Source organism: Rana temporaria, chromosome 1, assembly GCF_905171775.1.
Source record: "Rana temporaria chromosome 1, aRanTem1.1, whole genome shotgun sequence".
Lineage (NCBI taxonomy): Eukaryota > Metazoa > Chordata > Amphibia > Anura > Ranidae > Rana > Rana temporaria.
Window position 1 is genome coordinate 336,533,298 of NC_053489.1, and position 14,763 is coordinate 336,548,060.

A 14,763-nucleotide genomic window follows, 5' to 3' on the forward strand; every position below is an offset into this window, starting at 1 on the left:
ACCCAACCTGATCAAGGGGGCTTATTGTGCAGATGGGACTTATCACATAAGCCTCGTACACACGACCGAGGAACTCGAAGGGCGAAACACATCGTTTTTCCTTGTCGAGTTCCTTGTTAGGCTGTCGAGGAACTCGACAAGGCAAGTTCTCCATTCCCATCGAGGAAATAGAGAACTTGCTCTCTTTTTTGGCTCGACGATTTTCTCGACAGTTTCCCCTCGACGAAAATGGTACACACGACCGTTTCCTCTGCAAAAAAATATTTCCCAGCAAGTTTCTTGCTGGTTTTTGCAGAGAAACACGGTCATGTGTACGAAGCCATAAAGTTGGGGCCAGCTTTCTGCAGCTTAAGTGCTGCTCCAGTAACACTATTGTAGGAATCCTTCTGAAAAGGGGTCAACAATGCCTCCTCTCTCTGTCAGTAGCAGTTACAATCATTACTCCCTGGAACAATTAATACATACATACACTAATTAATTTTTAATAATATTTTGAGATTTTAGCATTAACAGCTTTGCAGCTTTATTCATTAAATGCTCACTTCCTGCACTCCTGCTTTACATATTGGGCACGTTAAACGCTATCATATTGCCTACCACCAAGCTCTTTAAGGAGCAGAGTTATTAATACATGAAACCTCATGCCACACAAAACTAACAAGGTCGGCATTATTTTATGAAAATGTTATTAATGCTTTCAGTGGGAGAGGGGAGTTGAGAATCTTGACTCCTTTCATCATATAAATATGCCCTTAATGACCTCATGCATTCCTTTCAAGGAATGTTGGTTTTAAGACTGCCACTTGTACACAGCTGCTAGTAAAATATATTCTGTAGTGTAACTCCCACACTGAGAAAGAAACTAGTGCCTACAAATAACTCAGCAACTATCTCAAGGGATAACTAATAATTTCTTGTTTTAAGGTTCAAGGTATACAAAACGCCAAATAAAACAGTCACCAACGACATACCTACAGGGAGCTTTTTCAATCTACCAAACAATCAGTGACATTTTGTTTCAAAGATTAGCAATCGGAAGACTGATAAAAATAGCTTTGCATAATTAATTTCAAATCAGTCAGCATCCTAGGTAGATGTTGATAGATGTTGTTTTATTTTTTGGCGCTATTTGTGTTCGCTTCATGGTATGGTGCACTAAGACATAATGATGGTAATCTCAATGAAGGAATGTACGTTTGGCAATTTTGACCACTTCCAAAAGCTTGTGATCACAAAAATGAATGCACAGAATAATTCATTCCACAGGTGGCTGCCATTTATGGGCAGGCACTGAAATGCAACAATAAATGACATGAGGAAAGTATTTTTAAATTCTATGCTGTAGCGCCCATCTTGGTACACCCTGCACAGTAAGTCTCAGCTGACATCTTGTTACACCCAGCCCGAATTATATGGGCTGGGTGTAACAAGATGTCAGCTGCTGGCTTACTGTGGCCAAGTGCAGGGTGTACCAAGATGGGCGTCGGGAAGTCCACGCTGACGGCGACCGCTCCACCCACTGAGGCCGTCCGCCCACTCCGCCCGTTCTGCCTACTGACGCCGCTACCCTCTCCACCCACTGAATCCGCTCGATCTGCCTACTGACGCCGCCTGCCCACTGAGTCCGCTCGCCGCCGACCAAGTATTGGGTCAAGCATCTGGAGCATTTGTGCGAGTACAAGTACTCGCACAAATGCTCGGTATCGGTCCCGATACTGATACTAGTATCGACATCGGGACAACCCTTTCCCCCCTTTTTCCCTAAATACAACCCAGGCAATTGACTACACCTGAAAAGTCTCAGGCAAAGGATATGTCCTCCAAGTCTTATGCAGGCTATACAAGGGGCAATTTTTTTCCTGCAACCACATCTTTATTCCCCCATCAATACAATGAAATCGCTCCCACTGAGCCATTGTATTCTCCCAGCGGGGAGGCAGGGGAAGCAATCCCTGCTTGGAGAACAGCTATACCAGCCACTGGCAGAAATCGCATGTAAAATCTGGAAGGCTGGTTGTACTCAAGTTGACTGATCGACTTGGGTACATTCAGCTCCCTATACATGGTTTGAATCTCCGCCAGCTCCTGGTAAACTGTCTATGGTTGGACTATGTTTCTTAAGCCCCGTACATGAGGGCAGAATGTCGGTAGACATTTTCCGATTAAAAAAACACACGGGCCGACATTCTGCGTGTATATGTCGTCTGGTCCAACAAAAGCTGGAAAACCAGCAGCTGACCGACTCCTGATCAGCGCTCTCAGCCAATGACAGAGAGTGCCGATCGGAGTGTTCTGGTGGGGGGCCGTTCTCCTGTCAGGAGACAACAGCTCAGTGGGGAGATAGCTGGAAAAACTGTTAAGGCCCATACACATGATCAGACTTTTTGACAACAACGGTCCGACGTTGTGTTTCAATCGGACAATCCGACCGTGGTATGCCTCCATCGGACAATTGTTTTAGTTTTTCATCGGTCAAATGTTCGCTTTTTCGGCAACAAATGTCCGATGGAGGATAATCCGATCGTGCGTACACAAGTCCATTGGACTAAAGTCAAAGTATAAACACGCATGCTCAGAAAACCAATGCTAAAGATCAGCCAGCAATAGTAGAAGTTGCCCAAAGGGTGGAGGTAAAGAGCTGAAAAACCATGTGATTTGGTGAAAGTTGGCTGAAAATGTTCTGGCCGTGTGTATGCAGAACAAGTTCACGGCCAACGCCCATTCAGACCAAAATCCACGGAAAAGTCCGATGGAAGTCCTATCGTGTGTATAAGGCTTTAGTCTGTACCCAGCTTTACTTAGACATGAGATGATTATTTGCCAATCCATCAATGACTATTGTTTTGGGAAGAAGGCTCATATCAATGGACTCATTTCTATACGTTTCTGCTCAGTACATTCATCCTAGTCATAAACGCATAGATTTCTCTTTTTTAGCGGGCTGAAATCTAAAAGGTTCCTCCATCCACACTATTGTATTCTGACATTGGTTGTGTTGGCCAAACATACAATATATGTTAAGCTGGTTATATACGGCTTGAATTACATTTAGTGATTTACTAGTAAATAAAGAACTGAAATAATATAATATACAGTATACCTTTTGTATATATATTTCATTCATAATTCAGGTTTAAGGTATTGATACAAGGGATGAAATTGTCCCATGATGCTAACAATTGCTAACAATTGTGGTGTGTAAAACTACATTGGGTATACATTGTATATATTTATCACTAATGAAAACAATATCAGTTTCTGAATATGAAGAAAGGCATATAAGATGTACATATAAGAAATATAAGAAAACTCTTAAACAAATTCATTATGCCTCATTCTGCTCTGAAAAAGCTATTTTCTGTGTGCAGTCACCCTGTGCTTACGGTCTCAGACATTACATCATCCAGTAATTGCTGATTATTGATTTGTTGCCACTTTGTTACCCCCTCCACACACACACAGTCACGATCTCAAATTTCATGAGGAAAATTCTCCCCCTTAAAATGATGGTAATGGTACTTAGACGTCTCAGAGGTGATTACAGGAAACTATGGCTGTTGAAGTTGAGCTTTTCTGGCCACATCCCCAGACACCATAGAGTAGACTATGTTCATATTAACATGACATAAAGCATAACCCACAATTAGCTAAGCTATATAGCCTCAGGGCACAGTAGTACCAACCAGGCATCATTGAGCATCTAGCATTCCACAATACACTGATACAGGCATTTTGCCAATAACAGCTTGTATCTAGTATTTTATTTATTACAGGTACCTATAAGGTGCTGTCAATTTACGCAGCGCTTTACATATATATTGTACATTCACATCAGTCCCAGCCCTCAAGAAGCTTATAATCTAAAGCCCCTAACTCACATACTAGGACAGAACATCTACCAGCACGTCTTTGGAGTGTGGGAGGAAACCGGAGTACCTGGAGGAAATCCACATAGGTACAGGGAGAACATGCAAACTCCAGGCAGGTGGAGCTGTGGTTGGGATTCAAATCAACAACCCTAGTGTTGCTAGGCAGAAGTTCTAACCACTTAGCCACCATGCAGCCCATATTATAATTAAAAAAAAAATGAGTATAATAGCCTCATCCCAGTTATGTCAATATTTGTAATAGCTGACATAATGCTTAACAGTTAGAGCTGGTTCACACTTCCGCGGCACGACTTCGGGGGCGGCTCTGCAAGTCGTCCTAAAGACGACTTTAGAGGCGACCCGCAAAACGACTTCTGTATAGAAGTCAATGCAGGTCGCCCCGAGCCACCCCCGAAGTCGTGCAAGAACCTTTTTCTAAGTCGGAGCGACTTGCGTCGCTCCTATTAGAACTGTTCCATTGCATTGAATGGGACGCGACTCGTCAGGCGCCTGACGAGTCGCCCCAGTGTGAACCAGCTCTTAAAAATCCACAAGCATTATAATGGATACATGGATGTACTCTTTACTTAAAGGGGTTGTACCCTTGTGTTTTTTTCACCTTAATGCATCCTATGCATTAAGGTGAAAGAACTTCTGGCAATCACTGGCCCCCCAACCCCCCCTCCCTGTTTTACTTACCTGAGCCCTGGAACTTCACCCGGCAGAGACGCGTTGTTCCTCTTCTTGGGTTCTCGGCTCTTGATTGGATAGATTGATAGCAGTGCAGCCATCGGCTCCCGCTGCTGTCAATCAAATCCAACGACGCGGGCCGAGTCATACATTCAGCGTCTATGGATGCCGAAGAAATGACTCGGGAGCGCGCCTGCAAGGTGACTCCTAGGGGGTTACCTGATGTGGAGAGTAGCGCGAGAGCCGCCGGGGGACCCCAGAAGTCGTGTATCGGGGCCACTCTGTGCAAAACTAGCTTCACAGTAGAGGTAAGTATGATATGTTTGTTATATATAAAAAAAAACAATCTTTACAACCACTTTAAGGCATATAAGACTCCTAATTAATATGTGTTCCCAAGCCTACATTTAAAATATAATTCCTCGGTGACATCAGAAAGTTGCGCCAAAAATTTGAACATTTTCTAAGGGTAATGGAAATCCATGTACAAATAAATGCTTTATTAACATGTCTGCTACAGATAGGGATGTGCCAATGAGACACCTAGGACTTAATAGCATGTGTTAGCACTGTCAACAGAAACCTTTAGGTAAACAATGAAAACAATGGTGAATTAGGCGTCTCCTGGAATTTTAATCGAATAGCAGGATAAGTATTCTGTTGCACTGCCTTTTTGCAGTTTCAGTACAGCTGTGCTTGTCACACTGGTATTCTGGGACTCTATACTTTCTAATTGACCTTGGACAACGTCTTCAGTTGGTGGTGCTCCTACAGTAGTATATTTGATATTTCACCAGTTGATGATAGAGGTGGAAACATATTCCACATACAGCGCTAAAGTGGTTAGTATTGTTGCCATTGCGGTGCTGGGTCTTAAGTAGATCCTAATATACATGGCGCTTCTATGTTCTCCTTGCGTTTCCTTTGACTGCTTTGGAATCCGACCAGAATCTGAAGACATGCTGGTAAGTTCATTCTTTTTCTATCTGAAATGGCCCAAGAAAGTATATCGATGTTAGGTCATAGGTTACGTTGCAAGCGCCATTGGACAACAAAACGTGTGAAGATTCCCATACTTTGTAACATTGAAATTAGCATTATATTTTTATTATTATAGCAATGCTCGAAAAAGCATCTTGAATAAAATTAACTTTTCCCGTAGGGCAGGGTACGCAACCTGAGGCTCTCCAGCTGTTGCAGAACTACAACGTCCCATCATGCCTCTGGGAGTAATTGTAACTGCCAGCCTTGCAATGCCTCATGGGGAAATGTAGGAAAAAGATAGATACCCCCCACAGTACAGGTATAAAAAATATATGTTTTATTCGGACAAAGTGGACCTGTTGACATTGGCTCAGAACGCACATAGAGCACCTAAAGTACATAAAAACATAAAAAGCATATTCCATAGCCATATGGAATCACCAAAAAATATTAAAGCGTGTGCCGAGTGGCAAAAAGAAAAAACATAACACAATACAATACACAACAAAGAACTGTAACACTCTCCAAATGGTAGATAATGCCCGACGCGTTTCTGGTTCTTATAAAACCATCATCAGGGGCTTCAGGAGTTGGTATTATGCGAGATTTGGCATTCGCTGATAAGGTAGGTGTAGGTCTCCCCAATGTTGTTCATGTGCATAGATTAAATGCACGAGAAGGTAAATAGTGGTAGCTTCACATGGAACACTCCCATAAGAATATATGGAGCTAGGGTTAGGTCGAAGCCCTGCTGACTGGTATACAGACAAGTGGTTGTCAAGATGCCCATGGAAATCCTAGGACACAATTTCTGTGTTGGTCAAAGTAGACCTGGGAGGTTGTGAGGATCGCTCAAGGCGTTATCCCCAATGTGTGGATGGGTGCCTGTGGGAAATGTAGTTCCACAACAGCTGGAGCGCTACTGTTTGCCTATCCCTGCCATAGGGTATCACCTAAATTCCAAACATTTTGTATTATATTAATACTAATATGTATAATACTATAATAGAAATAACAATGTTCAATTTATAAACCAAAACATTTCAATGGTATGTTTATTTGCATTATTACTAATAATTGTCTTTAATGCAGTAACTTATTTGTGAATAAGCCTATCTAATGGTTAAAATTGGAAAGGCATTAAGAAGATGAGGATTGGTTTCCCATGTCTGTAAATACTGTATATAGGACTCGCACAGATATGCAGTCACTGTCGATACAAAATTTAAAATCTTGAGGCTTGTGATGTCATGTTTTTTTTACCAGACATGTGTATATTGCTAAGCTGTCTGGGATTTTAGCTTAAATGTTTTTTAATTAAAAAAATTGATAAAAGCCAATTTTTTTTTTTTTTATGCTGGAAGTGCAGTGTTTAGGGCAGAAACCCTAATATTGAGAGGTGTTTGCCCAGCGGAACTAATATGTGGGACCTGAAATGCAGACAATACTTGAGTGTTTTACATTGCCATGGTGCTGGAATTCCTGTATTATAGGCCTCTCTACGGAATGCAGCTTGAAGTGGCTCTACGTGAATTTTATACTATTCTATATGGAAGGATTTTCCTGCATTTTTCTGTAGGAAAATGTATTGTCATTGACATTACTAGGTTTTTCTAGGTATTTTACTGATATATCATTACAAACAAGGTAAAAATTACAATGACAATATGTTTCCTTTTTTCAGTAGTCTTCTATAAAAGCATCACTGTAGAGATCTGCACAGTTATCTGAATTCTTTTTTCTGATGCTTCTACTGCCCATTTTTTGGCACTCTTTGTATTACAGTGATTTATATGGGTTTTAGCTATTACCATTGAGTTGGATTTGCCCAGCTTCTGAGGGGTTTGCAGCACGGAGCATGCTGAGCAGATGTGTAAAGCTTTCTATATACAGTGGAACTTCGGTTTAAGAGTAACTTGGTTTGAGAGCGTTTTGATTTGCGAGCAACTTTTATTTTAAAATTCTGACTCGGTTTGCCAGTGTTGACTCGCAAGATGAGCAGAATTCAAGCTAAATAAGCCTGCAGTACCTAATTTTACCTGAGGTACGGGGGCGCAGGAGCCGAGAAAAGCAGAACATTGGCCTGCAGTACCTCATTTGGCCTGAGGTACGGGGGCGCAGGAAACAAGCCAAAGTGTCCTCGGGCCTTTTCGTCCGTTTTCGACGCTCTCTGCCCCCCCCCCCCCCACCTCTGCCGCATTCGGTATTGCATCCCATTGAAGTCAATGTGGAACAAATTATTTTCGTTTCTATTGACTTCAATGAGAAAACTCACTTTTATATGCGAGTACTTTGGATTACGAGCATACTCCTGGAACAGATTATGCTCGTATTCCGAGGTTCAACTGTACACTACATTCAGTACATTATATTGGTCAACCAATTGGTCATGGAAAGATCTTATATTGTTTCAACGCATACTCTCAGTGTTATACAATTCACATATAGACATTGACAGAGTGTGAATGTGGTAACAAGCCTAATTTTGCACCTAAAATATTTAGCAAATGTTTTTAAGAAATGTAATTTTCTTTGGTGCAAATTTAGACAGGAACCCCTTTGGATATGTTGGTTTTGGTACACTCTAAGATGCAAATATACTTGTATTTGGAAAAATGGTAAAATACTTGTCATGATTATTCTAAATACGTCTTAATGTGATTGAGGGTAAAGTGATTCTAAACTTTTTTTTTTTAAATAACAAACATGTTATACTTTCCTGCTCTGTGTAATGAACAGCCCTAATCCTCCTCTTCTTGGGTCCCCCGCTGGCGCTCCTGGCCACTCCGTCCTGTCAAGTTCACTTGTTATGTGATTACTCATGCGTGCACACTCCCATGCTCACTCCCGAGCCAGGTGACACACAGAGCGCAGCTCGCCCCGCCCCCGCTCCCTCCTTACTGGCTGTGATTGACAGCAGTGAGGGCCAATGGCTTTTAGCCAGGGAGCAGTGAGAAAACCGACAGAGCTTTGGCTCTCATGCACATTGCTAGCTCAAGATCAGGCTCAGGGGAGTATAAGCTGGGGGTGGGGGTTGGGAGGGAAACTGCACACAAAATGCATAAAGGTAAAAAACCCTCTGCCTTTACAACCACTTTAAGACAAAGAAGGTACATACCATATATCTTCCCAAGAATACTGGGTGGAGAGCGGGGTTTATTTGGACAAAATGCCACTCTAAATAATTGTGTAATGTTTAGTTTACTAAAATCGAATGAGGTTGATTTACTATAGGCAAATAGACTGCGCATTTTGCAAGTGCAGTTGCACTCTGAAAGCAAGCTGAAAATCAGCACTGTTGAAAATATTCAGTCCAAGGACCACAGCTATGGGACGCTCTACCCACGGACATCCGCATGGAAGAAAACCATCGGGCCTTCAGAAAAAAATGTAAGGCCCACCTCTTCTAAAGACACAGGATGACACTGGATACAAAAAGCGCCTTGAGGCGATTTAGTTTGCATTTGTAGCGCCATACAAGTTACTCACTCACTCACTCTAACAACACAAGCAATCGTTTTTGATTTCCAAGGTGCAATCATAAATGGCCCAACCCTCATTGAAGCATTGTATAAAGCGTCGGATCAGAAACATAATTTGAAAGTTATGGCCACCCTTATAATAAGAGTAACAGATTAACAACTACACTTTGCATGCTTACTCACTACTCTCTGTACTAATTCTAAATGCATAATAATGAATCAGTTTCGTTATGTACCAATGACATCTATTTTGATGTTGGAAGGTAATACTTCAACTGTGAGTATTGTGTTCTTTATATGGAGATTTTAAATACATTTTTGTTATTTTTTTTTTTCCATTGGTTGAACTAGATGGAATTGCGTCTATTTTTAAAGCGGAGGTTCAGCCGCCAGCAGCTGCTGACTTTTAAAACATGAACACTTACCTGTCCAGCACGCCCACGATGTCGGCAGCCGAGGTTGAGCAATCGCTCGTCCATTGGCTGCACTCACCGCCATCCTCGGTGAGGGAATCGGGAAGTGAAGCATTGCGGCTTCACTGCCCGGTTCCCTACTGCGCATGCACGAGTAGTGCGGCGCTCCGTCACTGGTCCCCGCTCTGCTGGGAACAGTGGGGTAGATTCACGTAGATCGGCGTTTCTTTGTGCGGGCGTAACGTATCCTATTTACGTTGTGCCTCCGCAACTTTTACAGGCAAGTGCCGTATTCTTAAAAGAAAGTTGCGGCGGCGTAGCGTAAATAGGCCGGCGTAAGCCCGCCTAATTCAAATAGTGAAGAGGTGGGCGTGTGTTATGTAAATTAGGCTTGACCCGACGTGATTGACATTTTTCCCGAACGGCGCATGCGCCATCCGTGGAATTTCCCAGTGTGCATTGCTCCAAAGTACGCCGCAAGGACGTCATTGGTTTCGATGTGAACGTAAATGACGTCCAGCCCCATTCACGGACGAATTACGCAAACGACGTAAAAAATAAAAAATTTGATGCGGGAACAACGGCCATACTTAACATTGCTACGCCGCACTTACGCCACCATATAGCAGGGGTAACTATACGCCGGGAAAAGCCTAACGTAAACGGTGTAAATGTACTGCGTCGGCCGGGCGTACGTTCGTGAATTCGCGTATCTTGCTGATTTACATATTTCGATGCGTAAATCAGCATACTCGCCCCTAGCGGTCAGCGGAAAAATGCAGTTACGATCCGACGGCGTAAGAGACTTACGCCGGTCGGATCTAATAGAAATCTATGCGTAACTGATTCTATGAATCAGGCGCATAGATACGACCGGCCGGACTCAGAGATACGACGGCGTATCTGGAGATACGACGGCGTATCTGGAGATACGCCGTCGTATCTTGTCTGTGAATCTACCCCAGTGTGTTTACCGGAAGGCAGTGGGGGGGGGGTGCGGGTAGGGGCGTGACTGCTGCAGGACTGTATACCCCCCCCGGTGTCTTAGACAGGTATCTGCACCCCCCCCCCCCGAAAGGTGCCAAATGTGACACCGGGGGAGGGGGGGGGGCGGTTTACGAAAAGCAGTTCAATTTTTGGGTGGAACTCCGCTTTAAAATGTAAATATGTAAAAATAAATTAGATGCCTACAATAAAACCTAGTACAAACAATCAGAATATCATACAAAAAATACCGCTTTCGAATCGATCCTACGAGATAGATTATCATCTGATCATTAGCTCATCACAGCTCTCTTCCAAAATGATTCGAAGGGACAAACGTGAAAAAAAATTCTCGTACGATACCAGTTCTTACGATTTGCGTTTAATCAGTACAGTTTTCATTTGAAAATACAATACCAATACATACACTTTCAAATTTTATTCTGTTGTACGAAGATTTTTGTACCTATTAGTTTCCTATATGGAGACTAGTATTACATTTTTTTTTATAAAAAATCGGACAATCATTGGTCTGATAATCTCATTGAATTGGGTGAGTACAAGCACAACAGGGAGGAAAAGCTTGGCTCTTAGCATTACCTGCAGTTGAAAAGGGGTGGGTAGGTTCAAGCTGCTGTGATAATTGAGTTTGATCTAAGCTCCTCCTGAGAGAGAAAGCTACTTATCCTGCTTTACTTTCACAGTCTGACTCCCTAGCTTCAAATGCAGATGGAGTTTTGTCTCTCTAGGCTGTAAAATCTCACAAGAGCAGCTCACTGTATTACGAGGACCCTACATCCAAGGAAATGAGTGCCTCTAACAAGCAGTCTTGAGACCCTTCTTGTATCTTCAGCTTCTTTGTAGTCCTAAGTACTGGTAAAAATGTTCAGGTACACCGCACCATGGCAGGTTCTTTGTCTCTCTATGGATCAAGGTGTTCGGGTAAGATGAATCATGCTTCCATTTTTATCTACTGTATAGACATACAGCTTTTTAGGCTTGGAGTACCTGTCATAAGAGAAATATGTAACCTGTACTTCTGACCTCTTCTAAAAATTCTACTTGGCTGGCTTCCAGGCTGATGCTTTGGCTTTGATATTGTCTTGTTCCCAGACAAGATCAAGTATAGAGAAGATAAGGAGTTATCTGACTTTGATTTGCAGCATGCTTGTTCCAGGTCTGGGACTTGTAGCTTTGGAAACCAGACACAACCAGGCAGGCATTATCTTTAGATGGAGGCCAGCAATAGCGGCCTACATTATTCTATCATGACCGCTGTTGAGGGTTGCCACCTCCATTCCTTTAAACCAGAACACATTGGAATTACACAGGTTCTAAGGCTAATTTAAAGTGTTTTTGAAAGGTTTGTTTTTTTATTTTCTAAATAGGTTTGTTTAACCACTTGCTTACTGGGCACATATCCCCCCCCCCCCCCCTCCTGCCCAGGTGACATTTCAGCTTTCGGGCACTGCATCGCTTTAACTAACAATTGCGCGGTCGTGCGACGTGGCTCCCAAACAAAATTGGCGTCCTTTTTTTCCCACAAATAGCTTTCTTTTGGTGGTATTTGATCACCTCTGCGGTTTTTATTTTTTGGTGTTATAAACAAAAATAGAGCGACAATTTTGAAAAAAAATCAATATTTTTTGCTATAATAAATATCCCCCAAAAACATATATAAAAATATTTTTTTCCCTCAGTTTAGGCCGATACGTATTCTTCTACCTATTTTTGGTAAAAAAAATCGCAATAATCGTTTATCGATTGGTTTGATTTTATAGCGTTTACAAAATAGGGGATAGTTTTATTATTTATTTATTTTTTTACTACTAATGGCGGCGATCAGCGTTTTTTTTTTCTTTTGTGACTGCGACATTATGGCGGACACTTCGGACAATTTTGACACATTTTTGGGACCATTGTCATTTTCACAGCGAAAAATGCATTTAAATTGCATTGTTTATTGTGAAAATGACAGTTGCAGTTTGGGAGTTAACCACAGGGGGCGCTGTAGGAGTTAGGCTTCACCTAGTGTGTGTTTACAACTGTAGGGGGGTGTGGCTGTAGGTCTGACATCATCGATCGAGTCTCCCTATAAAAGGGATCACTCGATCGATGCAGCCGCCACAGTGAAGCACGGGGAAGCCGTGTTTACATACGGCTCTTCCTGTTCTTCAGCTCCGGGGAGCGATCGCGACGGAGCGGCTATAAACGAATAGCCGCGCCGTCGTCCCGGATCGCTCCCCGCGGGAATCCGACCGACCCACGTCTAGGCAGGGACGTACAGGTACACCAATGTGCCTGTACGTGCCATTCTGCCGACGTATATGTACATGCGGCGGTCGGGAAGTGGTTAAACCAGAACACAGTGGAATTACACAGGTCCTAAGGCTCTGTTAAAGGGGTTGTAAAGGTTTTTATTTTCTTAATAGGTTCCTTTAAGCTAGTGCATTGTTGGTTCACTTACCTTTTCCTTCGATTTCCCTTCTAAAAAAAAATTTTTTCTTTGTCTGAATTTCTCACTTTCTGTTTCTCCTCAGTAAGCTTGCTCCCATCATCCATGGGGGTTAGTCAGCCAGAACAGCTTACTGAGGAGGAACAGGAAGTCAATTTCAGACAAATTAAGACAAAGAAAAACAATTTTTAGAAAGGGAAATGGAAGGAAAAGGTAAGTGAACCAACAATGCACGAGCTTAAAGGAACCTATTTAGAAAATAAAAAAACCAAACCTTTACAACCCCTTCAATGCAGCTAAGACACCAAGTGAGTTTAATTAGCACCGTAATCAGCCACAGAACCTGTGAAATTCCTATGTGTTTGGGTTTAAAGGGATGAGGTGGCAACCCTAGCGCTTTACTATAGGGTGGACATACACAGGCAGAGTTAGCAACATAATGCAATGTTTGTTGAGCAATTGTGCAAATGTCTCCCCCAATGCTTGTGCCCAATTCAGCTAGATCAAGATAACCTGCTGTTTCTCATTGCTGCCTAATCTATTTTAATGGAGAAATGCATGGCAAGCGCTAAATTGTGCTTGTTAGGTACAATGATGACTGCTCATCAGGTCAAATCTCAGTTGCACTCTACTGCTGGCAAACGCACTGTTCAAATGGGGGGGCTACGCTGGCTTCTTGGGTTCCTGCGCTACTTTTGGTGATTTTGGACGCAAATTGCATAGACATCTGTGCATGAAGCCGGACAGATTTCTATGAAGTCGCACTGACATGCGGCTTTGAAATCGTGCGATTTCAGATTAAGTCGCTCGATTTCAAAGCCACAGTCAATGTGAACGAGGGCTTAGTCAGGTTCGTAGTATAAGTAAAACTATATTATGTTCTGATGGGTGTGAAACGCCTACTAATCACCGCTGTTCACATGACTCGGTGAAAGGTGATGATCCCTCTAATTGTCAATTTCATCAGACTGCCCAGAGCCAGCTCAAGAAGGACATTTAAGCTCTACCAATCCAAATCTGTCGTTACTAATGTCCATTTAAGTAATTTTTGCATTAGCATCAATATAGCATGTATGTACAAAGAAGAAAGTTGGTGGCATTAAACCTAAAGCTGAATGTATTAGTTTACCAACCATTAGCTGTGGTGGCTGCATCAGTTTTTATTTTTTTAGGCTCTGTTTCCACTACTGCGAGGAGTTGTGCGACTTGACACATGGGTAGTCGCATGACAAGTCAAAACCCATGTATTTCAATGGTCCCCGTTTTAATTGGTGCAACTCAAGTCGCAGCGCCTCCAAAAAAAAAAGTCTTTGCACTACTTTTTTCCGACTTGTTTTCACATGGTTCTCACCGGTCACATGACCTTGCATCAAAAAGCGGATTGCAAAGTCGCACTGTAAATCGCGCAACTTTGGGGTCGCCAAAGTTGGAAACTTAGCCTTAGGCTTTTTTCCTTCTGTTTTCACCTGGTGATCTGGCCAGTAACACCCCCTCCTGTATTAGTGAGAAACCACTCTGGCTGAAGGCGCAAAGCAGACTGCAGCATTGTCCGTCTAGGAGGCAGGGAGTGTTGGACGTATGTCCACCTGGCCCTGAGAATAAGTGGCAGTTCACTCTGCAAATTCTGTGCCGATTACGCACCGCATTCAAATTGCACCCGTTCATGCCAACCGCTTCGGGGGTGTGTTAAGTTAATGATGCCCTAAAATTGGTTTGCAAAACCCAGTGCAATTTGCAGAATCGGACTGAATGGGTGTAAACAAAGGATCCTGCATGATTTTAGTGCAGATTCAGTTGGATTTGAGACATACAGAATAATGGCTCGAATCGCATGTGATTTGAACGGGAACGTGTCGCACTGCATAGTGTGAACCGGCACTTGCACT

The 14,763-nt window shown here is 42.7% G+C and overlaps 1 protein-coding gene across 5 annotated transcripts in view; it reads left to right on the plus strand.

Annotated features, from left to right (window-relative positions):
* Positions 1-14,763, plus strand: part of PALM2AKAP2 (PALM2 and AKAP2 fusion) — a 451,866-nt gene that overhangs the window by 364,409 nt on the left and 72,694 nt on the right. Inside the window, exon 1 of one of the 5 annotated variants that reach the window (XM_040361142.1) lies at positions 10,956-11,364. The exons of the other annotated variants lie outside the window; for them this stretch is intronic. Within the exon in view, the coding sequence (XP_040217076.1) occupies positions 11,305-11,364 (60 nt within the window). The 5' untranslated portion in view covers positions 10,956-11,304. Of the gene's footprint in view, positions 1-10,955; positions 11,365-14,763 lie in introns of those variants that run through there. 5 annotated transcript variants of the gene reach the window in all.